Source organism: Ochotona curzoniae, unplaced genomic scaffold (assembly GCF_017591425.1).
Source record: "Ochotona curzoniae isolate NIBS_2020 unplaced genomic scaffold, NIBS_Ocur_1.0 contig_2321, whole genome shotgun sequence".
NCBI lineage: Eukaryota > Metazoa > Chordata > Mammalia > Lagomorpha > Ochotonidae > Ochotona > Ochotona curzoniae.
Genome location: NW_024465421.1, coordinates 24,340,088 through 24,362,580, shown reverse-complemented (window position 1 = coordinate 24,362,580; position 22,493 = coordinate 24,340,088). Strand labels below are relative to the sequence as shown.

The following is a 22,493-nucleotide window of genomic DNA, read 5'->3' as shown; positions in this document are numbered from 1 at the left end:
CTGGCTGCTCGGGACAGCTCCTGCGGGACCAAGCGGGTCGAGGTCCTGCAGCCTGACCTCCCGACTCGAGTCTCCCTCCTGTTCCACAGCACGGCAGCTTTCCCACCTGCTGCCACCCCATAAGGATCCACTCCGCATCCCAGGCGTTCCGCGCCAAAGGGCACCGAGGGGACCTGGGCAGGGCCACGGGCCTCGGCGGCGAGGCCGTGCGTGAGCTCAGCTCGGCTGCTCCGCGGGAGCACGAGGCGCCCCGCACACCCGCCCGCGTCCAGCTCTCGGCCGTCCCCCTCAGGCGCCGTCATCCCGGCCTGCCCCGCGCGGCCGCGCGGCCTTGTGGGAGTTGTAGTCCGCGCGCGACTCGCAGCGCCGCGTGCGCCCCCGGCGCGCCGTAGCCTCGGGCCCCGGCCGGGCGCTGCGCTACGGAGGCGGCGTGAGGCGGGCGCCGGACGCGGGCCGGGGCCGGGGCGGGGCGCGGGAGGCCGCCGGCGGCGGGGCAGCTGATGCGCGAGCTGTGGCCCCGGCTGACGGCGACGAGCGGGCCCGGCGCCAGGGCCGCGCCTCCCGGGCCGCGGGGGCTGAGGCGGCGCCGCCCGGTTGCGGAGGTGAGTCCGGTGCGCCGGGCCGGGGGAGGTGCCGGGGAGGGCGCAGCGGCAGGGCCCCCGCGCGGCTCGCGGTTGTGGGGGGCACGGCTGTCCCCCACAGGCCGCGCGGGGCGTGGGTGGCCCTCAGAGCCGGCCCCGCGCGGCTTTGGAGTGCAGGGCTGGGAGCGGGAAGCCGGCTGGAGTCGCCGCCGCCCCCGCCGCGCCCCGGCCTGTCCTTGAGCGCCCTTACTGTCCGGGCGCGGCGCCCGCTGTGGAGGGTGCGCGCGGGCCCGGAGCCCCGCACACTGCCTGCCTCTCCAGGCTGGGGCCGGCCGCCCCCGGGAGGGCCTGGCCGGGTGCTCAGGGAGCCCTGGCGGTGCCCGTCGGGGTCGCCTTGGCGCTCTGGAGTTTGTGGCCAGCCCGCGCGCTGGGCCTGGGCGTCCGGGGTCCGGCTGGGTGTTGGGTATGGGAGCTTCCCTCGGCCCAGCCTGGGCTCGGCGGGAACTTTTATCCTTTCAGGTCAGGGTGAGGGGCCTGCCTAGGACGATAGTATGTCGCTGACCCTGACCTGAGGCCGTGGCTCGGGGCCTACGCGAGCTGGCTGGCTGCCTGCACCTGCACAGCCGTGGTCTCTGGGCACGGTGAGCGTGGGCCATGGGCTGAGAGTGTGGGCTGAGGGGCTTCTCTGCCACTTGGTCAGTCAGGGGCAGGAGCCTCGGTTGTTTGGGTTCTGATGCAGACAGTATTTGCTGAGCCCCTGAAGCCCCAGGCGGCATGTGCCCCCTATCAGGCCTTGGGGCAGTGTTCTGCAAACTCTTGTTTCACAGGCTATGGGGCAGGAGGGGGCAGAGGTTGTTGAACCTGCAGGTCTGACTGCAGAGGGACCCTGCTCCCGTGAAGAAGCTCAGAAACCCAGTCCTGTCTGCCTTGTGGCCTGGTGGGCAGACCCTGGGCAGCACCTGTCTCCTGGGAAGGCACTTGGCCTGGGTGCAGGCGGACACTCAGGCTCCTTGACACAGGGATCTAGAGCCCAGGCTGCCCCTGGGGCTGCACCGTGGCGCCCAAGTGGCCTCAGGTGTAGGGTGTGGGATGGTGGGTTTCTGTGCTCCCACTCCTGCCGTGCCTCTGTCCTGCCCACACCTGCAACATGGGCATGCCCTTCAGACACAGTGCGGTCCTCTTACCCCCAGCTTGCCCCAGCCACCCACCTGCTGTGTCCGTCTCCAAGGTCACCCCACTCCCTGCCTCAGGGCTGCAGTTGATCGCCAGGCTGAGAGGCCACCTGTGCCATCCAGCCTTGCCCTGGGCACACTGGTCAGCTGCTCCCCACAGGCCACTGTGAGCCCTTCGGGACTCTAGGAAGGCAGTCCTTTGGTCTCTGTGAGAGCGGCGCAGCCAGAGCTTGGCTTGTGAGTCTGAGTGAGGATGGCCCCTGGCCTGCTTAGAGGCAGTGGGGCTGTAGCCGAGGCCCCTGGCCTGCTCAGAGGCAGCAGGGCTGAGGCCAAGCCTGGGCCCGGATACCTTCAGCCACAGCTTCATCCCGAGACCTCATGATGCGTGGGTCAGGCAGGCCTCTGAACTGCTGGCAGCCGGGGATAGTGTGGGGCCCCCAGGCGAGGCCAGGCCCTTGCTCAGGAAGGGAGAGATACGGCTGTCCTCCAGGTCCCCCTTGCGCCCGGCGGACTAGCCTGAGTCACTGAGGCTGCTTCTAGGGGATGCCCCTCGTCCTCAGACACAGACTCTCGGCCGTGCCAGTCCCTTGGGCCTCTGCCTGTCCCCCAGCTCTAACCTGTGACCAAAAGGGCAGTGAGTTTGGCGGCCCTGCCCACCCCTCTTAGGAGATATCCCCTCCCCCTCCCATCCATGTCCTGCTCTGTGCCATGAGCGTCCACCATACTGCCAGCCAGGACACTTCTGCCCCAGCTGGGCAGACAGACATGCACAGTACTGGTCTCAACTTACTCTGCGCCTGTTAGAAGTGACAGTGGGGACCTTGTGACTGGAGTCAACTCTTGGGGCCATCCTGGCTCCCCGGGCCACTGTCAGGAACAGCGGGACCGGCACAGGCTGGGCCTCACCATCAGACCTTGCTCTAACTGAGCCAAGCAGAGCCAACTGTCCTAGGCTGCTGGAATGGAGAGCTGTGGAAACAGGTCTGGTATGCCCCAGGCCTGGCATGTGAAGAACCAATACAGAGAAATCTAGAACTTGAGGAAAAAAGCCGCCTCCCAGCTGAGGTAGAGGCTGTGGCGGGGACATGTAAGAGGGAGTCAGTGAGCAGGGAAGGCACGGCATGGGGTCAGCAGGTGTGTGCCAGGGAGCCTGCCTGGCTGGGTGTACCGGCTGCCCTTTTGGCAGCTGGTATAGCTGTTTGGTGCCAGGGTTTGGGTCCAGGGACGTCTTGACTGATTCAAGTCCTGGCGCCCCAGCCCAGGGCCCTGTCCTTGGCTGTCCTCCCGAGCTCACGTGTCCACAGCGCTGCCGACCTGCTGCCTGAGGTCTGTTCTGCATGGTGCCCGCAGGGCCAGGGAGGTTGGAGCACAGTCTGGAGCGGCCCTGCCCACCGACCGTGCTGGGCCGGAGTTGGCCGCCAGCCCCTTGGACTGGGCTCACAGCTCGGGGCCTCTGCCAAGGGCAGTGAAGAGTAAAGCCCACAGTACCCCCAGAGCTTTAGCCTCCAGTTGTATGGCAGTCAGCCAGATATTTGTTCATTCATTAGAGACAGGGGTCTTCCATCCTCTGGTTCTCTCTCCAGAAGTCCATACTGTCTGGGCTGGGCATTTGGGCCATCCTCCACAGTTTCCCCAGGTGTGTTAGCAAGGAGCCGGCTGTGATGTGGGAAGCCAGGATCCACACGGGGTGCCTGCAAGCAGTGGAACCTTTGGGACTAGACCAGCCACAGCCAGGTGCTGTCCTGTGGGCACCAGGGGCCTGAGGACTTTAACTGACACCTGCAGCTTCCCAGGATGGATTAGCAAGGAGCAGTGCAGCGTGGGAAGGAAGGGTGGGAGCCAGGAAGTCCTCAGGGAGCTGCAGGCCGGAGGCACAGGAGTGCAGAGCTCTGAAACGAACAAGTCTGGAGACCCTGCATGCTGCCCTGGGGTCAGAGTGCAGACTTCCAAGAGGGCAGAGGGGCCAGCCTGTTCTGGCCTCCAGTGAGTCTCCCCCCACACTGGGGCTCATGGTGGCTTGTGGAGCAGCAGGGTAAGGTGCTTGAGAAACTGCCTGGAGGGCACAGTCATGGTCCATCCCTCACTGGTGGGTCAGCGGCGAGGGCAGGTGCAGGGGTGTCGCCCTCTTGCCGTGTGGCATCTACACCTAGCCCCAGCCTCCCCCAGACACCACAGGCCCTGCTCTTGAGGTGCCCTGGCGTCAGTGGAGTGGCCCTTCCCCACATGCCTGTCCCAGGGGAGACAATCTTGGGAGTGTGCCCCAGGAGGCAGGTGCCTCATAAGTGGAATGGGGCTGAATCAGCCTGGGCTTATGGCAGGTTTGTAGAGCAGAGCCGCCCCACCCACAGCACGTCCTCGTGAGCACATTGTGAGTCATCAGGACACACCAGGGCACTAGCAGGGCGATCTTTGCTCTGTGCTCTCAGCCATCTCCAGAGCACGGTTTTTACGTACACAAGGTGGGGCTCCCTACCAGGCCCCAGCTCTACCTGGATTGCCCCCATCATTTCTTCTGAGAGAGGGGCAAGCAGGGGCTTCACGGTCCTCAGGGGGACGACACTCCCTGCCTTATCATCTGGGGAGACGGACAAGCACCAGGTAACAGCGCCACAGGCCCAGACTTCTCAAGGGCAGACAGTGGGGCTGTGGGCGAGCAGGTGAGCTGGAGGGGGTAGCTGGCATAGCTGTGGGCAAGCAGGTGAGCTGGAGTAGGGAGCTGAGGTGGCTGTGGGGAGCAGGTGAGCTGGAGGGGAGCTGGGGTGGCTATGAGGAACAGATGAGCTGGAGTATCTGGGGGAAGCAGGTGAGCTGGGGTGATGTAGGGGGAAGGTTCTCCTGCTGGGCCTCTGCTCCCCCAGTCTGGATGTAAGCTGTACTTAGTGTAAAACTGGGGCGGCCGGTCTCAAAGCAGGACAGGCAAAAACCAGCAGGGTTAGTTTCAGATGGGGCTTGCTGTGGACCCAAGCAGGCCTCTGGGCAGAGTCCACTTCCTGCAGTCCTAAAGGCATCTGTGCTGTGCTGCTCCCTGTGGGCACCGTGCCCTGTCAGGGGCTCTGCTGTCACAGCATCCCCAGGACCCCAGGGTTGTTGTCAGGTCCTCCATGGAGATCTCCTCCTAAGGGTGGTTCACTGAGCAGTCTCAGGGCTGAATGGCCAGGAGGACCATGGTGCCTGGTCCCACTGCCACTCCAGGGAGTACAGGGGGAAGGTTCGTGGCTGTTAAGGTGATGGGAGCTCCGGAAAACCTCCACTGGCACCAGCAGCCCAGTGCTGTAGCTGGAAGTCACCTCTCTTCTTGGTCCATCTCTTTCTGCCCAGGGGAGGGGATTGTCCAGTTTGAATCTTTCCAGGCCTGCAAGGGCATCCCTGAAGGGCAGGTAGGTCTTGCTGGGCATGCAGACTCCACAGGAAACACAAGCAAGACAAGTCTGCTCTCACGGCCAGTGTAACCAGCTTCTCCCCACAGACACCTCCACTGCACGTGGTTCCCAGTCTCGCCTGCCTCTGATGGGTCCCTGTGTCCACAAGGCAGCTGTTTCGGTGAACCCTGGCTGCCTGCTGCTGTGCTGACAACAGGCTGGCCGGCAGATGTGGTACAGAGACCACAGCCAGAGCCGGGCTGTCTGGTGATGTCACACCCTCTCTAGACAGCGTGTAGCCCTGTGAGCAGCCATGTCCCAGCAAGGCCCATGGACGTTGGCGTTGCCATCTCGGGTCATTGCCGCCTCTGACTTTGTGTGAAACTGCGAGGGCTGCTTGCAGTGTCAGCAGAAGTCCACAGGCCAGCTGATGGTGTGACCAGCTCCAGGGAGACCCATGCCCTCTGGAGGAAGTCCTGGGTCACTGGATACACTGGACACGTGCATCTCGGCCAGCTGGATGCCATGCCCCTGGGAGACAAGTGCTGGCTACAGGGCGTGGGCCCGTGTCCTTCTAGTACACCTGGACGTACCTCCTGGCTGCTGGGGGCGTGGATGGAAGCTCTCTGGGACCCTCAAATATTAAAGACCCATAAGTACTAGCTAGGGGAAGGAGCTGGCCTGACTACCACCTCAATCCACAGCTCTGCCCCCGTGTAAGGTAGTCCAGGCCCCCATGGACATCAATCACTTGCCTGAGACCCTGCCAGCAGCCAGGAGCCAAATGCTGAGAGGGAAGACCCAAACAACGACTGGTCCTACTTCCCTGGGCTGGCATACTGCTGCCTGGGGCATGGCTGTGCCCACCTCCTGTGTGGCTCAGCCCAGCCCCCACATATGCTGCTGGGTGCTTCTCCATTCCCCCTGCCTACTCTCTCTATGAGACAAAGCCATGTGTCTCTACTGGGGTGATGTCCCCACCCTGGACCATGGCCTGGCAGCTCTCTGTGGAGCCAGCTTAGCCCTGGCTGTGGGAAGGGCCCACACAGCAGGGCCTCCTCTGGGAGGGCTTGGCCCGGTCCATGCAGTGCGCTGGGGACCTATCCCAGGACTGTGAGCCTTTGTGAGTCACGCTGTTTTCTCTCTTTGCTCTCTCTGTTATCTTTGTTGTGGTGTCACTGACCAGCCAGCCGCCTGTCTCCGGCGTGGGCACTCTCCTCCCTCCATGCTCCGTTTCACCCGCTGCTGGTTGGAGGGGACCAGGCCTGGCTCTCAGCGTGGCTGCTGTCGGGGGGGCCATGGGGAGCTCGGCCTCCTCCTTGGCCACCGAGACCGAGTCGGACCACGGCTTCCCCGGGGGGCCGCCCTATCCAGGGCCCCCGGCAGCGGCCAACTGGTGTAGGAGCGGTCCTGGGGCGCCTGTCTGGGGAGGCACCCTGCTCACCCGGCAGCACCAGCCCCTGCACCCCCGGGCCCGAAGGTAAGAAGGTAAGGGGCCAGAGGGATCTTTGGGACCAGGATGTTTGAGTTGTGCTTGCAAAGAAGTGGGGCCTGTTTTGGGGTCCCCCGGCAGCTTGCTACCACCAAACTAGGCCAAGAAACTGCAGGTGAGCGCCACTCTGGCCAAGCAGGCCTTGCTGGTCAGAGGGTAGCAGCTGGCAGCAGCATGCCAGCACGAACAGCAGCTTGCGTCTTGTGAGAGCTGCAGCGGGGGCAGCTCCTGGCTGGCTGAGTGTGCCCACTGCCTGTCCCTGTCTGCAGGGCCCATGTGCGGACTCCACTTGCCCGCATCTTGGGGCATCTGAGGCAAATGAGCAGTGGCACCCCTGTTCCCATGGAGTTCTCCAGCCCGGCTTGGCGTGGGGTGGGCAGCCGTGCTGTAGGCAGGACGGGGGCGAGGGACCCCTGGGAAGCTGGACTGGAGCAGAGGGCAGAGTGAGGATTAGAGCCTCTTCGCTCCTGTGGTCACTGGGCAGCAAGTTCTGGTGGCCATGTCCACAGTCTGCATGTGGCTTGGCCTAGACACTCAGCACCCCTGTCCTGCCCATGGGCTAACTTCTGGAAATCGGACAGCAGTGGAGCTGTCCGTGTGCCTTTCTGCCCAAGCTCTCCACGTGCTAGATGCTTTGTGCTGCTCCACATGGATGCAGGCTACTGTGAGCATTCTCGTGAGGCCTACATGAGCAGTGGTTCCAGTCTAGAGCTGAGTGACAGAACTTTCTAGGCTATGGCTGTGCCCTGTACCCTGGTCTGCTGCCTTCACTCTGCCTCCCTGGGCTTCAGCGAGGCCTCTCGGTCACATGCCATGTCCTGAGGGGTTCACGGGCACACAGTGGCTAAGCAACTGGCAGTGTGATCTCAATGGGTCATCTGCTCTAGAAGTTGCAGTTGCTCACAGGTGCAAGTAAAGACGCCATTTCCTGTCACCTCTGAGCGCAAGGTGTTCGCCGCCGCTCCAGCCTGGCCAGGCTGGGGCCTCCAAGAAGTGGACAAGTGCTGGCCGTGGCTCTGACTCCAGGGAGGGGGAGCAGAGAGTAGCAGCAGAGGTGAAGGGCCTGTCCTGCCTGTGTGTGCACGTGTGCCTCCCAGGAGCAGCATCATGTCCCAGGCATCCTTGATAGCTGTTGGTCTACATCTCCTACGAGCTCAAGGCAGACCAGGAGTGCGGGCTGCTCATGGCCAAGACTGAGACACCAGGCAAGGGGGGACGAGTGAGGACATCACCCTGTGTCTGCTCTGCTTGCTGGAGTGACTGTGTGTGAAACCCACGCACAGACCCTAACCTAGCTCTGACAATTACACTGTGTGCTGTCAGCACGGCCGGGTGTGTGTGTGTATGTGTACGGAATGTACGTGTGCTTTCAGCACGGCCAGGTGTGGGGTGCCCTGTGTGCTGTCAGCACGGCCAGGTGTGGGGTGCCCTGTGTGCTGTCAGCACGGCCAGGTGTGGGGTGCCCTGTGTGCTGTCAGCACGGCCAGGTGTGGGGTGCCCTGTGTGCTGTCAGCACGGCCGGGTGTGGGGTGCCCTGTGTGCTGTCAGCACGGCCGGGTGTGGGGTGCCCTGTGTGCTGTCAGCACGGCCGGGTGTGGGGTGCCCTGTGTGTTGTCAGCACAGCTGGGTGTGTGGCGTGCCCTGTGTGCTGTCAGCACGGCCGGGTGTGGGGTGCCCTGTGTGTTGTCAGCTCGGCCAGGTGTGTGGCGTGCCCTGTGTGTTGTCAGCATGGCCAGGTGTGGGGTGCTATGTGGTATGCGAACACAGCATGGCTGAGGCTTGGTTTGAACCCACGGGCTTGGTGCTTTGGTACCCCGTGACCCTACAGCATATATGGGTGGCTGTGGCAGGGTTGAGGCTAGGTCCCAACAGATCTCTTGGCCATTTAGTCACTGACCCTGAGGCCCTCTGCGTTGGCCTGCCTGTTGGAGAGGCTTGTAGTGTCAGCCAAGAGAAGGCAGTGCCCCTAGGTGTCCCAGAGCCCTGGTCTCTGACTGCAGGCTGGCCACACGTGATGGGAAGGTGGTGTGTCATTTCCACCTGCCTGGGCTACAGGTACAATCTGCATGGGCTTGTCCACTGGGGTAGCCTGACTGCTGTCCGTTGTCCCCTGTGCCAGGGGGACTGGGCCCTTCTGCTCTTGCTGCTAGGGAATAGGTGTGTGATGACCAGGGCACAGGAGCCAGGCAGAAGGCTCTCAATGCTGCCCCTGATCTAGGCCCACTGACTGGGCCACCAGCTCTCTGTGTGACAGGCCCAGAAAAAGCCTCTGGCCTCCTGGGCTGCTTCCCCATGTGGTGCCCCTCTCTGTCCACTTGCATGTCCATGGGGGACATGTGCACGGAGCCTCAGCCGTGGGGCAAGGCCGCTGTAATTCACCAGCCTGTGCCAGGCTCTGAGAGGCAGGTGCATTGTCTGGGGATTCTCTGCATTGCATGGTGTTTAATTTACTTCTGCTCCAAGGGGCAAACTCACTTTCTTCCTACACCAAAGCTTGGCTGGGATGATGGTGTAAGAAGTGCATGGTTCGTGCCTTGTTCTAAAGAACGATTGATTTTTCTGCCGGACTGAGCAGCTAGTCAGTTCAGGAGACTCGCTGTACCCCAGGGAACCCCCACTGCCAGACCTGGCTTGGTGCCATAGAGGCACCTTCCCACTGCTCACACAGGCACCAGGCTGGCTCCACTTGTGCCCATGCAGGGTCCAGCCCCCTGCCGGGTCTGGGCAGCACACTGCACAGCGCAGTGCCCTAAGCGGGGCCTTCTCTTGCAGCCACACCCACTCGCCTGGGTCTATGGCCACGGTTGGGGCATGGTCCTGTGCGCGCTGCACCTTCCTGAACCCTGCTGGCCAGCGGCAGTGCTCCATCTGTGAAGCCCCACGACACAAACCCGACCTTGACCAGATTCTGCGGCTCAGCGTGGAGGAGCAGAAATGGCCCTGTGCCCGTTGCACATTCCGGAACTTCCTGGGCAAGGAGGCTTGCGAGATGTGCGGGTTCACTCCAGAGCCCACGCCTGGAGCCCCTCTGCTGCCCATCCTCAACGGGGTCCTTCCCAGGCCACCCGCCGTGCTGGCAGAGCCTGGGAGCTGCAGCCGCGAGGAGGCAGGCCCAGCACGGCCCGAGGAGGACCGAAAGGAGGCGCACAGTGACCACGAGGAGGAGGAAGGGGCAGCAGAGCCCGGGAGCAGCTGGGCCTGCCAGCGCTGCACGCTGCTCAATACTCCTGTGGCCACCTCCTGCTCCGTCTGTGGTGGCCCCCGCAAGCTCTCACTGCCCAGGATACCCCCAGAGGCCCTGGTGGTCCCTGAGATCATGGCCCCTGCCGGCTTCCATGTCGTGCCAGCTCCCTCACAGCCAGCCCTCCCCGAAGTGGACCCTCCACCCTCTGACCAAGAGACCCCCAGGATCCCACCCTTCAGTCCCTTCTCACCCACTCTGCAGAACAATCCTGTACCCCGAAGCCGCCGGGAAGTACCCCCCCAGCTACAGCCGCCTGTGCCTGAGGCCGCTCAGCCGTTGACCCCAGCAGGCTCGCAGGGCCCTGCACGGGCAGGAACGGGCAGCTGCCGACTAGCCGAGATGCTGTCAGGCAAGCGGCTGAGTGTGCCCGATGAGGAGGCCCCTGAGGGGGGTCCCTCCCAAGGGGAGCCTTGCAGGGACGTCATCGACCTGACGGGCGACTCGGTGCGCTACACGCCCTCTAGCCCCTCCAGCCCCGACTTCACCACCTGGTCCTGCGCAAAGTGCACCCTCCGGAACCCCACGGCTGCCCCCCGGTGCACAGTGTGTGGCTGCTCCAAGCTGCATGGCTTCCAGGAGCACTCCGAGCCCCTGGCACGCTGCCCCGACTGCGGCGCCAGCAAGCCAGGCCCCTGCATGGGCAGAGGCTGCGGGCGGGCACCCTCAGCCCACAAGGCTGCCCGCCTGGCACCTGAACGCCCTGGCCAGTGGGCCTGCCTTACCTGTACCCTACTCAATGCGCCGCGGGCCAAGCACTGTGCTGTGTGTCACACACCACAGCTTGCGGAGGCACAGCACCGGGCGGCCGCCCCGCTGCGGCGCCGGGAGAGCATGCATGTGGAGAAGCGGCGGCAGACAGACGAGGGCGAGGCCAAGGCCCAATGGGAGAACATCGTGGCCTTCTGCCGGGAGGTGCGTGGACTCACCTATGCCATCTGCCCCCACAGCCACTCCATTGTGTCCCCGATCATTCTCATGGGGTTCTGGCTCTGACCAGCACTGTGATCACTTCCTGACCAGCGGTCCCTGCTGCCTCTGCCTGCCTGCTGTGGGGCTCCAGGCCAGCCACATCAGAGGCCATGGCCTGGTCAGTGCTGCTGTCCCCAGGCTGAGCAGACTGTGGCCTCTACAGAACAGCGTGAACTTCGTGGATGACAGCTTCCCACCTGGGCCTGCATCAGTGGGCTTCCCGGCGGGAGACAGTGTCCAGCAGCGCGTGAAACAATGGCTGCGGCCCCACGAGATCAACTGCTCCGTCTTCAGGGACCGTGACACCTCGTGGTCCGTCTTTCACACCCTGCAACCCTCAGACATCTTGCAGGGCCTGCTAGGCAATTGCTGGTGAGGTTCAGGGCACCCCAGGGCCAGGGGCTGAGGACTGGGGGTCAGCTCACTCACTGCCTGCGGCCACCCGGCTCCACCCAGGTTCCTGAGTGCCCTGGCAGTGCTGGCAGAGCGGCCCGACCTGGTGGAGCGGGTGATGGTGACGCGCAGCCTGTGTGCAGAGGGTGCCTACCAGGTGCGGCTGTGCAAGGATGGCACCTGGACCACTGTGCTGGTGGACGACATGCTGCCCTGTGACGAGGCCGGCTTCCTGCTCTTCTCGCAGGTGGGCAGAGGTGGCAGCTGTACAGCGAGCAGCAGTGAGCTGGGCTGTGCCTGACTCGGCTCCCCTCCCCAGGCTCAGCGGAAGCAGCTGTGGGTGGCCCTGATCGAGAAGGCCTTGGCCAAGCTGCACGGGTCCTACTTTGCACTGCAGGCAGGGCGCGCCATCGAAGGCCTAGCCACGCTCACCGGCGCCCCCTGCGAGAGCCTCGCACTGCAGGTCAGCTCCACCAACCCCCGGGAGGAACCTGTAGACACTGACCTCATCTGGGCCAAAATGCTGAGTTCTAAGGAGGCTGGGTAAGAGGGGCTGGTGTTCTCTGAGAACTGTGTGCCCATCAGCATGTGTATACCTCCAATCTCTGGAAACCCCACACAAGCCCCAGACTGGGGAAGCCCTGCTTGGACTGACCCTCAAAGCTGGTGTCTGCCCACCCATGGGTGGCCAGGGGTGCCCTACCTGCGGTCAGCAGCCCTGCTCTGCTCCACAGGTTCCTCATGGGTGCCTCCTGTGGAGGGGGCAACATGAAGGTGGATGATGCTGCATATGAGAGCCTGGGTCTTCGTCCCCGGCATGCCTACTCAGTCCTGGACGTGCGGGATGTGCAGGGTTCCAGGTAGGGCTGGGCATGGGAGGTGGGGCAGCCACAGGATAGGGGCGGGGCACCAGAGTCCTCAGTGCTGTGGCCTGCAGGCTCCTGCGGCTCCGCAACCCTTGGGGTCGCTTCTCCTGGAACGGCAGCTGGTCAGACGAGTGGCCACACTGGCCGGGGAACCTGCGCAGTGAGCTCATGCCACATGGCAGCAGCGAGGGCGTCTTTTGGATGGAGTACAGCGACTTCGTCAGGTACCCTGACCGCTGCGTGGCACCTGCGGCAAAGGCTGGGGTGGGACAGGGGAGAGGCCGGGGCCCAGAGAGCTGTCCTGCAGCCAGGCTGGGGTGGGCAAGGGAGAGGCCGGGGCCCAGAGAGCTGCCCTGCGGCCAGGCTGGGGTGGGCAAGGGAGAGGCCGGGGGCCCAGAGAGCTGTCCTGCGGCCAGGCTGGGGTGGGCAAGGGAGAGGCCGGGGGCCAGAGAGCTGTCCTGCGGCAAGGCCGGGGTGGGACAAGGGAGAGGCCGGGGCCCAGAGAGCTGTCCGGTGTCTGCCCGTGTCCCACACAAGCACCCCCCACAGGTACTTCGACTCGGTGGACATCTGCAAGGTGCACTCAGACTGGCAGGAGGCCCGGGTGCAGGGCTGCTTCCCCAGCACAGCCAGCGGGCCCGTGGGGGTCACGGCACTCACGGTGCTCGAGCGTGCCTCACTGGAATTCGCTCTCTTCCAGGAGGGCAGCAGGTGAGACCCAGCAGGGTCGGTGCCACGGGGCGGAACAGGGCCACCTGGCCACTGTGGTCGCCCTAACCCCGGTCTCATTCACAGGCGCTCCGACGCGGTGGACAGCCACTTGCTGGACCTCTGCATCCTGGTATTTCGTGCCGCCTTTGGCAGCGGCGGCCGCCTGAACCTGGGCCGCCTCCTGGCCCACAGCAAGCGCGCGGTCAAGAAGTTCGTGCACTGCGATGTGATGCTGGAGCCCGGCGAGTATGCGGTGGTGTGCTGTGCCTTCAACCACTGGAGTCCCGGCGCCCCCTTGGCCAGTGCACAAGGTAACAGCCCCACAGCCAGCCCCATGCCCACACTGAGCTTGGCCTTGCCTCTTCCCTAGGTGCCCCGCAGGGCCGGCTCCCTCACTCACCCGCCCCCCCACACAGCCTCCAGCCCCTCGGCAGGGACCCCTCGAGGCCCCCCTGAGCCGCCTGGCCATGTGCTCGCCGTGTACAGCTCGCGGCTGGTCATGGTGGAGCCCGTGGAGGCGCAGCCGACCACGCTGGCCGATGCCATCATCCTGCTCACCGAGAGCCGTGGGGAACGGCACGAGGTGGGTGAGGCCCGGGGAGGGACTGTCCCTGGGGGGGAGCAGGCTGGCCGGCCCTGACCCCCTGTGCCTGTGCCAGGGCCGGGAGGGCATGACCTGCTACTACCTGACACATGGCTGGGCGGGACTCATCGTGGTGGTGGAGAACCGGCACCCCAAGTCCTACCTGCACGTACAGTGTGACTGCACCGACAGCTTCAACGTGGTGTCCACCCGGGGCAGCCTGCGCACCCAGGACAGCGTGCCGCCCCTGCACAGGTGGGCACCCCTGTCCCCATGGCCCTCGTGCACCCCCACCCAGTGGTCCTCACCAGCCCCCTCCCCCAGGCAGGTCCTGGTGATCCTGTCCCAGCTGGAAGGCAATGCAGGGTTCTCCATCACCCACCGCCTGGCACACCGCAAGGCGGCCCAGCCCTTTCTCGGCGATTGGACGGCCTGTAAGGGCACCCACAGCCCCCCACTCACACCTGAGGTGGCTGGCCTGCACGGGCCCCGGCCCCTGTGACCGACACGCACTTTACGAGGGAGACCCAACGGACGACGCTTGAATCAGAAACTCAGGGCCCTGCCCAGGGAGTGCTGACTCCCGTGGGCCCCCACCCACCCCAGGCACCCGCAGTCTGCCCGGCCAGGCCTGCTGGCCAGCAAGCAGAATACCTCGCACTGGGCGGACTCTGCCAGCCTCAGGACAGGGTCAGTGGCTGTGAGCCCAGCCGGGACATGGGGGCCCTGGCCAGGCCAGGGTGAGGCCAGGGCTCTGCTCTGGTGAGCTGCACAGTAGAAGAGCCCCCAGAGCCCAGCTCCCTGCTTCCTACCAGGTGGGGGGGGGGTGTCCCTGGAGGCAGGCAGGCCGCGCCTTGCGACACTATGCAATGCCCGGGGTGCACAGGATCCAAGCCATGACAGGCAGTAGGCAGTGGGCTGGCCCTGCAGGTTGCTGCACACCATTGGAGCCAGTGTGGATCCTCGGCCTGGGCCCTGGCCCGAAAGGAGCCCTATTGCCGACACCCCTGGGCACAGCTGCTCTCCACTCCCTGGAAGCCCCTGTCCTCCTCTGTGCCCCATGTCCCCTTATGCAGGGTTCACACCTGTTCCCCCTGGCATCCTTTTGCTGTGAATATTTTTAACCCTGTAAATAAGGCCAGCTCTTGTGTCAGAGACTATTTTATCAGCCGTCCCTTGTCTTCGGTGGTTCTAGATGGTTCTCTATGGGTGGTTTCTAGACTCAGGCACCAACGGACCAAATAAAAGCATTTTGTTTTGTAGCCATGCCTTCTGCCTGCTGCCATCCTTCCTAGGGACTAACCTGAGGAGGGGTGCCAAGGGCTAGGGGGGCCCTCTGGGGCAGGTGGTGAAGCTCCAGCTCCATGCCCGGGACCCACCGGCCTCCTGCAGAACAGGCCCTTCTCTAAGCCACAGGTGGCACCAGACACAGGCTGGCTCCCCTAGACAGAGTGGGGGCTGGGGTGTGGCCAGGCTGTGTGCAGAGGAGGCCTGTCAGGGACCAGCCTATAGAATGTGAAAGCAATTAAAGCCACCAGCAGTGTTTGCTCCGGGCGGGCCTGGGGCAGCAGGGAGCTGCCACAACACATCTCACCTCGGCGCCCACAGACACCCGTGCGGCTGCGCACCAGGCTGGACCCTCTGCACAGAGAACTCCCCCCACCACCCCTGTTCCCACCCAGCAGCCACCAGCCTTGGGACAGCGCAGGGAGCAGGACCACAGGGCAGGAGGGTAGCTTTGGACTGCTGCAGGCAACAAGGACAGCTGCTATGGGGGGGTGTTAGGGGTGGGGTGGGTGGGAAGAAGGTATCCAGGCAAGCTGACCTTTCAGGCCCCACACCTGGGCCCCCAGCTGCCCTGCAGGTGGTAGGGGACTAGACCAAGCATGACGCATGCCTGAGCCGGCTGTTTGCTTGCCAGCCCTTCCCAGGTGGTTCTGGATCCTCCCCCACAATCCCCCTCCTGGCCCCTCCATGGGCGCGAGTGGCCTCCTCGGGGCGGACGGTGGTGTGTTCTCACTTAGGAGGCGTCCCTGTCAGAAGCACTTAGTGTACAAATTAGCTGCAACTTCCCTGCCTCCCGCACAGCTCTGGGCACTGGGCTGACAGGGCCGTGGCTCCAGGCCCTCACGCCTGCTCAGGGCGCATGCAGCTGCCCAATGTGGACCCCTGGCTACTGCCCATGTCCACACAGCAGCGCCTGTCCCCAGCTGGCCAGTCAAGGCTCACCTGCAGCCCAACCCTGACCTGGACTGTGACGAGGACGGGTGTCCCCTAGGGAGATGCTGGGCATCTGGGGACCCCAGGAAGGCTGAAGTCTGGGATGAGGATGTGGGGCCAGCCCCGCACACAGGGCCAGCTCAGAAGCCCCCAGCCCCCACCTGCCAGCCGGCTGCCTGCCATTCAGGCGGGGAAAATCGCCTGTGACAGGCCTGGGAAGGCTGGCCCCGGGGCGCGGCGCCTCGCACACGGCTCCTCTCCCCGACATATGGTTGCTGTCGGCCCCGGGCGCCACTCGCCCAGCGCCAGTGAGCAGGGGGCTCCAGCCAGCTGAGCTTCCATCCCACCAGCCTAGCTGGCTGCTCCCCACTCTGACCCTGGCACCCACCAGGTCTCCAGGGAGACATACCATGAATGACAGGTGGGGAGGGGCCAGGCGGGGGAGCCATCCACAGGCTTCCCAGACTGTGGATCAGACGCAGGAGAATCCTGCATGTCCCCATGGGGGCCTGGCTGCCCATTCAGCCACCCTAGCCAACACTGTGGACCTGCCTCTTGGCCTCTGCCATCCTTCCTCCCTAGGCAAGAGCCTGAGCTCACCAGCGACTGGCCACTGTGGCCTACAGACTCCACCCCGGGCTAGTGCCAGGCCAACCCAACCCGGAACCTGACCTCCTGTGCATCTGCCCACCACACTGTTCAGGTCACAGTGGGCACACTCCCTGCACCTGTGTCGGTGGGGGCTACAACACTGAGGGGAAGCGACAGGCCTGCCTTGGGCACTGCACCACAGCAGGCCCTGCCGGCTACCCAAGCCCCCAGCATGGCCCTGCTGCTAATGGAGGTGACAGGTGGGCCACTTGAGCAGACAGGGCGGAACAGCCTCTGGCCGTGGGCCTCACCCACCTGTGCCAGCAGCAGCTGGACAGAGAGGGATGCTAGCCCAACCGCAGAATGCCCTAGGGCCAGGGAGCCTCTGGAGATGCTTACCCATGGGGGTCACTGGTCGCCCACCCTGCTGGTGTGAGGAATCCCAAAGGGGCTCAGTGATAGAGCCCTGCCGTCCCCTCCTGCCCAGGTCAGTTCCCTCCAGAGCAGTGCTGGCTGTCCTCCCCCGAGGGTCCATGCGGACACTGCCCTGGTCTGGCACTCCATGATCCCAAATTCCAACCAGCCTGTTGCCTGTGCTATCCCCACAGAAAGGTTGGTGGTGGGCTGAGCGGGGAAGGACTGGAAAGCACAGGACTGTCCCAGGGGCCAGGCCAGGATCTCCAGGGAGACCTGGGCCCTGCATTCTCTGGCCAGGGATGGTTCAGTGAGGGCCAGTACCTGGCCCCTCTCCTCACAGGGTTGCCAACACTGTGGCTGCTCAGGCTGTCTCTTGACCCAGGCGACCTGCACGGTCAGCTGCTCAGCCAGGATGGCCAGAGAGGCTAGCATACTTTTCTCTGAGGACACTGGGAAGGCAGGGGAGCCCCAGGGACCCACCATCACCCACTCCACAGAAAGGAAACCTGAGGCTGGGTCTCGGATCCAGCTGGGGTCACTCCCAGGGCCATATTCATGGGCAGGACCCACAAGCTGCTTGGGTGGGAGACGATGTCTTGTACTCAGTCCTGAAGGGGTGTATCCAGCGCCCCCACCCTTGGCAGCCTGGGCAGCACCCACCCAGGGTGGCTGAAGACCTGGGCAACTCCCGCCGACCTGTTCTCTCGCCCTGTCCAGCACACCCATGTCTGCCACTCGGATGGGGCTTCCTAAAGAGACCACAATGCTGCCAGTACAGCTGAGAAGTGAGGGGACCCCTGGTTTCCCCAGAGCATCCCAGGTCCTGGGTGTCGCCTGGGAGGGAGGACATTGGAAAAGGGGGGCGCCCTGGTGCACTGGGGCTCCCAGCCCCTTCCGGAACTCCACTGAAGGCCCTCCCAGAAACAGCTGCTAGGGGTGAGGGGCCAGGGACGCAGAGGAAGAGCAGCGGTAGGCAGCACTTGCAGAAGTGTGGTCTCTCAGAGGCCTGTGAGGGCTGGGAGTGGGTGCCCAGCGCGGGCTGGCCATCAGCGGACAGGGTAGGGCTGGCGACAGGGCCTCCCGCAGGTCCACCTGGCCTCCTGCTTGGAGAAAAGGAGCCGCCGCGACACTGGGCGTGCCCGGAGAGGGCTAGCTCCACGCCGGCCGTGTCGGGTCCTGCCGCCTGGCTCCAGCCTCACTCCCCCAACTCCACTCTAGGCTGGCTGCAGCCGCGGCCCCTCACCCCCAGACCTGTCCTGGGGCTCGGCCCCCGGGGCGCTGGCTTAGGTGGAGAGGCGGCTGTCAGGGGCCGAGCCGTGACGGATGAGTGCTGACGCCGTCTCACGGCTGCGGGGACCCGGGAGACCTGGCCGCCTCTGCGCACCCCCGCGGCAGCCTGCGGGCGACCGGGGCGGGGACGGAGCGGGCGCCCCCCTGCTCGCCGCACACCTGCGCCTCCGCTCCCGCCCGCGCGGGACCACCAGTGTCACCTGCCGCGCTGGTCCGGAGTCGCGCGCCCCGAGCGCAGAGCGCACAGCGCTGAGCCGTCCGCGCCAGGCGGTGAGGGCCGCGGGACCGCGGGCAGGAGGGCGGGTGAGCAGGACCGGGCGGGCTGGAGGAGCCGCCTCGCGCCCCCCGCGAGCCGCCGGGTCGGAATCCGCCGCACCCAGAGCCGGCGCCGTGGCGCACGCGCGGCCGTGGTGCCGCCAACTTCGTGGGTGCGCGGCGGCGGCGGCGGCGTCGGGGAACGCAGGCGGCGGAGGCTGCGGTGAGTGACCGCGGGCAGGCGCCAGGCCCCGGGTCCCTCATGGGAGTCCGCGGCGCTGCCCGGAGACCCTAAGCTGGTCTCGCGGGTCTTGACGCCGCGGTGCTGGCGGGGGAGGGAAGTTTGCGGCTCAGAGCGGACGTGGCGGGCGCCGCAGGGTGGCTCCTGGCGAGGTGGGTGAAGTTTGTGCGGCTCGCGGAGCTCGGGCGTATCGGGGTCTCCAGGGGCTGCAGGGCTCCGAATCCCTTGCTTCTTGGTTTTCAGGCTGCGGAGAGGGTGTCCCTGTGGAGCGCCGCCCTCAGGGCGCGCAGGGGCTGGCCAGGGAGCAGTCGGATCTCAGCCGCGGTTTCTAGTCCCTCCTGACCTCCGCACTGAATCCCAGGGGTGCATGGTCCGCTGCAGCAGCGCTGAGGGTCCTCCGCCCCCTTGGAGCCCGTGAAGTGCCTGGGCCCAATGTTGAGCAGCTTCTCGGGGCCCAGGTTGCCCCAGGAGCGTGCACCTGGACACGGATTGGGACAGGAGTGGTCCTGCCTATGCCTTTGTGTGTGGGTGCATGTGCACGGGTGTGGGCCGGCATCTGATGGGGGGGAGGGGGTTCATGGGTGGGTGCGTGCTGTGGAAGGCTGGGGGGTGCCTTCCTTGCAGTGGACACCCCCTGGCTCCCAGGGGGGTTGGCCGCTTCCTAGATGATTCCAGGAGGAGCCCCCCTGGCAGGTGTTGGGGGAGCAGGAAGGAGGAGCCCCCAGTCCCAGCTGGGAGGTGGGTGGGCGGGGGCGCCAGCCAGCACAGCTGTGTGGCTCCCAGGGCTGGGTGATCGATGGCCCGGCAGAGCTGCCTCTGTCGCCCGAGCACTGGCACCCATTTGTCACTCGCGTCCTGGTGGGGAGGGGGTACAGGGAGAGGAGAGGGGCTGCCTCTACACCATTCACCCCTCACCTCTGCCTGGACTCAGCCTTGCCCCTGCCCCCTGGCATCCTGCTGATGGTGGTGCCCATTCAGGCGCCTGCCAGCCTGCAGGTGGGAGCCGATGCCCAGTGTCTGGCCACCCATGAACCCTGGGAGTGGAGGGTGTGTGTGCGAGAACCACTGTGACCCTCCGTGTGATGTGTGTGTCCTTGGGAGGCGTGTGGTGTGTGTGCACATGTATGTGCCAAATGTGAGTGGGTCAGGTCCCTGCCACACACGAGTGGCCTTGTCTGCCCTGTCGTGCTGGGCTCCTCCCCCACCCGCTGCATACCCCATGCAGGCACTGAGGTGGGGGACAGCCCAGGTGGCAGCCCAGATGGAGCGTGGAGCGGTTTCTAAGCGGGCTTGTGGGGCATGGGAGGAGAGGGTCTTGGCTGAGCCCAGCTTGGTTGCTGACCCGCCTGGAGCCACCCAGATGGAGGCGGGCAGGCTGAGCAGGTGGCTGCACCACGGGGCCAGGCTGTGACGTCCACGCCCCCCGGCCTGGCCTGTCCCTGTGGAGGCTGACCCCCTCTGAGACCCCAGGGCCGGGCCTGACTCCCTGCTGGAGTGGGCCAGGCGCCTGGGCTGGTGCCTCAGCTCGGTGGCTTTTGTCCGGCTTTCCCAGCAGGAGACCGGCCTCTCCAAGGGCAGTGCTCTCAGGAGGGCCGAGCCCGCAGTCGGCTCTAGTCATCCTTGGCTGCTTTCAGCGGCCCAGGCTCAGCCGGCTATGTGGGAATTGGCTTCCGACAAAACCTTCCCGAAGCTGCCTGGCAATGGGGACTTCCTGGTGAAATGCAGGGATACTGGGTTCAGCTTACACTCCAGAAAAGTCATTTTTAGTTTATTCCTGTGTCTGAGAAACAGCCAACCAGGGCTGGGCTGGGTCAGGGTCAGGAGCTGGAGGCCTCTGTCCCTGTCCCCCATACCTGGGTGCGGTAGAAGCGGCTTGAGCCAGTGGCATGGTCTCCAGGGTGTGCATCAGGAGCAGAGGGCGGGCCTAACAGCCAGGGATGCCGGTGTTGGGGGGCTTTTTGGACCGTACCCACGGCTGCAAACCACTCTGACCCTCTCCTCCCCCACCTCATGTCTTCATTTGGCTGAGTCCGCCGCCCCTGGGAGGGGGTTCCCAGGTAGCGGGGCAGGGGGCGGGGGCACTCCGGGCTGTGCTCCTGTGAGCCCTGGGCTGGAGGAGGAGTGGGCCGGGGGTCCAGGCCCAGGCTGGCGCTGACCTCGCTGTCCACCACCCCCTCCTGCCCCTGCCCCATCTGCAGGTGGCCATGCTGTTTGTGCCCATCTGCTAGCTGACCGCCATGTCTCGCGAGGCAGGGTCCTGCCGCGTGGGCGCAGGGACCAGGGCACGGTCGCGGAAGCCCAAGAAGCCACACTACATCCCACGGCCCTGGGGCAAGCCCTACAACTACAAGTGCTTCCAGTGCCCCTTCACCTGCCTGGAAAAGTCCCACCTGTACAACCACATGAAGTACAGCCTCTGTAAGGACTCACTGTCGCTGCTGCTCGACTCGCCCGAGCAAGGCTACCGCCACCCCACCTCACCCAACCCTGAGGGCCCCTCAGACACGCCCCCCGACCTCGCAGTCTCCAGCAATGTCTCCCAGCACCCTGAGCCTGAGCCTGGGGGACCCCCAGGGCCGCTGCCCCATCTGGCGAGGGCCCCTCAGAAAGCTCTGGGCCCTGAGGGCAGGCTGCCTGTAGAGGCATGGAAGCTGGGGCTGGGGGGGACCCCCAGGGGCATGGGCCCCAGCAGAAGCGTCCCCTGTTACCCCCCACCCACAACGGGGGAGCTCCCCGAGGCCCAGAACCCCCACCTGTCACTGCTGGGCATCAACTACCCCCTTGGCACTGGCCTCTTCTCCTACCTGGGGCCCTCTCTGGCCACAGCTGCCCACCTGCCCTTCCTGGCCTCTGCCGGCCCTCTGCTGCCGCCTACTGCAGCCTTCCCAGCCCCGCAGCCCACCGAGCGTCCAGCCCTGGCTCCCCGCCTATACTATCCACTGCTCTTGGAGCATGCCCTGGGGTTGCCAGCCGCTGGTAAGCCCCTGCCACTCCCCAAGGTCCCAGACCTGCTGAGAGTGCCTGTCCCTGAGCTGGGGGGCTCCTGGCCACGGAGCACCTCCAGGGACCTGGGGCAGGAGGGTGAGTTGGAGCCTGCTACCCAGAGCGACCCCAAAAGGAGGTCACACCTTGGGAGCCAGCCGGCTGGCCTGACCAAGCTGGCTTCCCAAAGCAGGTAGGTATCCTGGGCTCTGGGGTCTGGGGGAGGATGGGCAGGGTGCCACAACTGCCTGCTCAGGGGGGCTGTGGGAACCCGGAAAGAGAGCTCAGTCTCCTGCCTGCAGGGGGTGCAGGGCACAGGGAGGGTTGGTAAGGCCTCCTGACTGGGCTCTCCCCCTCACACACCCAGTTTGTCCTGCGGCCCCTCCCGGACACCCTGGCCTGAGGACAAGGCGCCTAGCAGCCTGGAGGCCCCCATGCCTGCACGGTCTCTGGTCCTGGCCCCGCTGGGGGATGAGCTGACTGGGGCCATGGGCGACTTCGCCAGGGTGGAGCAGTGCCTGGGACGGCTGGCGCCAAGAGCCCTGCGGGAGCAGCTGGGTGAGATCCGCCGGGAGCTGCTAAGCATCCACCAAGCGCTGCAGTGGGCGGTACGGCCACCGGATGCACCCCTCGACCTCTCCGTGAGGCGGGAGCGCCCCCGTGCCCCAGGTCCCACCGCGCCCCAGCCCTTCCTGGGCCGCACCACCAAGTGCGAGGCTGACTCCAGCGTCCCACCCCTGGGCCTCCCTCCCCAGACTCCCGAGGACGGCGTCCTGCCCAGCAGCGGCTGGGGTCCCACACGGGTGGTGGCCGCATGCCCACAGGCCCCACTGGGTCCTCCTGGAGCCGAGGTCTGAGCACCCCTCCCCTTCTCCGTTCCCCGGGACGAGGGACCACCCATCTTCTGCATGTGCGGGCACTCTGGGGACACTCGGGTTATTTATCGGTCACAGTTGTGCACATTAAAGTGTAGCCTCTGCCAGGCCCCCATCTGTGCCTCCTCTGTTGCTGCCTCCTGAAACCACCTGGGGTAGCAGAGACTTGCTGCCCACCCCAGCCTGCCTGTGGACACTGCCTCCTTGCTGTGGCCCAGGGGCCTGGGGGAGGACAGGAAGGTGAAGGTGGGC

The 22,493-nt window shown here is 65.3% G+C and overlaps 3 protein-coding genes across 4 annotated transcripts; 2 read left to right on the top strand and 1 right to left on the bottom strand.

The window, feature by feature from the left end:
- Positions 1 to 417: 417 nt before the first annotated feature.
- On the bottom strand, positions 418 to 2,133 carry LOC121151916 (translation initiation factor IF-2-like). Its single transcript, XM_040973767.1, has 2 exons — positions 2,103 to 2,133; positions 418 to 1,085 (listed from the first exon to the last, which is right to left on the bottom strand). The coding sequence occupies exons 1-2, from the start codon at positions 2,131 to 2,133 to the stop codon at positions 418 to 420; spliced, it is 699 nt and encodes a 232-aa protein (XP_040829701.1).
- Positions 2,134 to 8,381: 6,248 nt separating this feature from the next.
- On the top strand, positions 8,382 to 14,630 carry CAPN15 (calpain 15). Of its 2 annotated transcripts, none has more exons than XM_040973636.1 (11): positions 8,382 to 10,760; positions 10,981 to 11,189; positions 11,274 to 11,457; positions 11,530 to 11,753; positions 11,945 to 12,070; positions 12,148 to 12,300; positions 12,626 to 12,787; positions 12,872 to 13,098; positions 13,204 to 13,370; positions 13,447 to 13,625; positions 13,695 to 14,630. In XM_040973636.1, exons 1-11 carry the CDS (start codon positions 9,399 to 9,401, stop codon positions 13,870 to 13,872), a joined length of 3,171 nt encoding a protein of 1,056 aa, XP_040829570.1. In that variant the 5' UTR covers positions 8,382 to 9,398; the 3' UTR covers positions 13,873 to 14,630. The 2 variants fall into 2 exon arrangements, with proteins under 2 accessions (XP_040829570.1, XP_040829571.1); XM_040973637.1 differs by having other exon boundaries at positions 13,699 to 13,791.
- Positions 14,631 to 20,621: 5,991 nt separating this feature from the next.
- PRR35 (proline rich 35) lies at positions 20,622 to 22,223 on the top strand. The gene is made up of 2 exons (XM_040973766.1): positions 20,622 to 21,559; positions 21,734 to 22,223. Exons 1-2 carry the CDS (start codon positions 20,622 to 20,624, stop codon positions 22,221 to 22,223), a joined length of 1,428 nt encoding a protein of 475 aa, XP_040829700.1.
- The last annotated feature ends 270 nt before the right edge of the window (positions 22,224 to 22,493 follow it).

Bases quoted from the DNA above. Each gene is read 5' to 3' on its own strand.
- CAPN15 (XM_040973636.1), top strand. From the start codon at position 9,399: ATGGCCACGGTTGGGGCATGGTCCTGTGCGCGCTGCACCTTCCTGAAC. The intron at 13,371-13,446 runs GTGGGTGAGGCC...TGCCTGTGCCAG, and splicing joins GCCGTGGGGAACGGCACGAG to GGCCGGGAGGGCATGACCTG. The intron at 13,626-13,694 runs GTGGGCACCCCT...CCCCTCCCCCAG, and splicing joins AGCGTGCCGCCCCTGCACAG to GCAGGTCCTGGTGATCCTGT.
- LOC121151916 (XM_040973767.1), bottom strand. From the start codon at position 2,133: ATGAGGTCTCGGGATGAAGCTGTGGCTGAAG. The intron at 1,086-2,102 runs GTATCCGGGCCC...AAAGGATAAAAG, and splicing joins GGATGAAGCTGTGGCTGAAG to TTCCCGCCGAGCCCAGGCTG.
- PRR35 (XM_040973766.1), top strand. From the start codon at position 20,622: ATGTCTCGCGAGGCAGGGTCCTGCCGCGTGGGCGCAGGGACCAGGGCA. The intron at 21,560-21,733 runs GTAGGTATCCTG...TCACACACCCAG, and splicing joins AAGCTGGCTTCCCAAAGCAG to TTTGTCCTGCGGCCCCTCCC.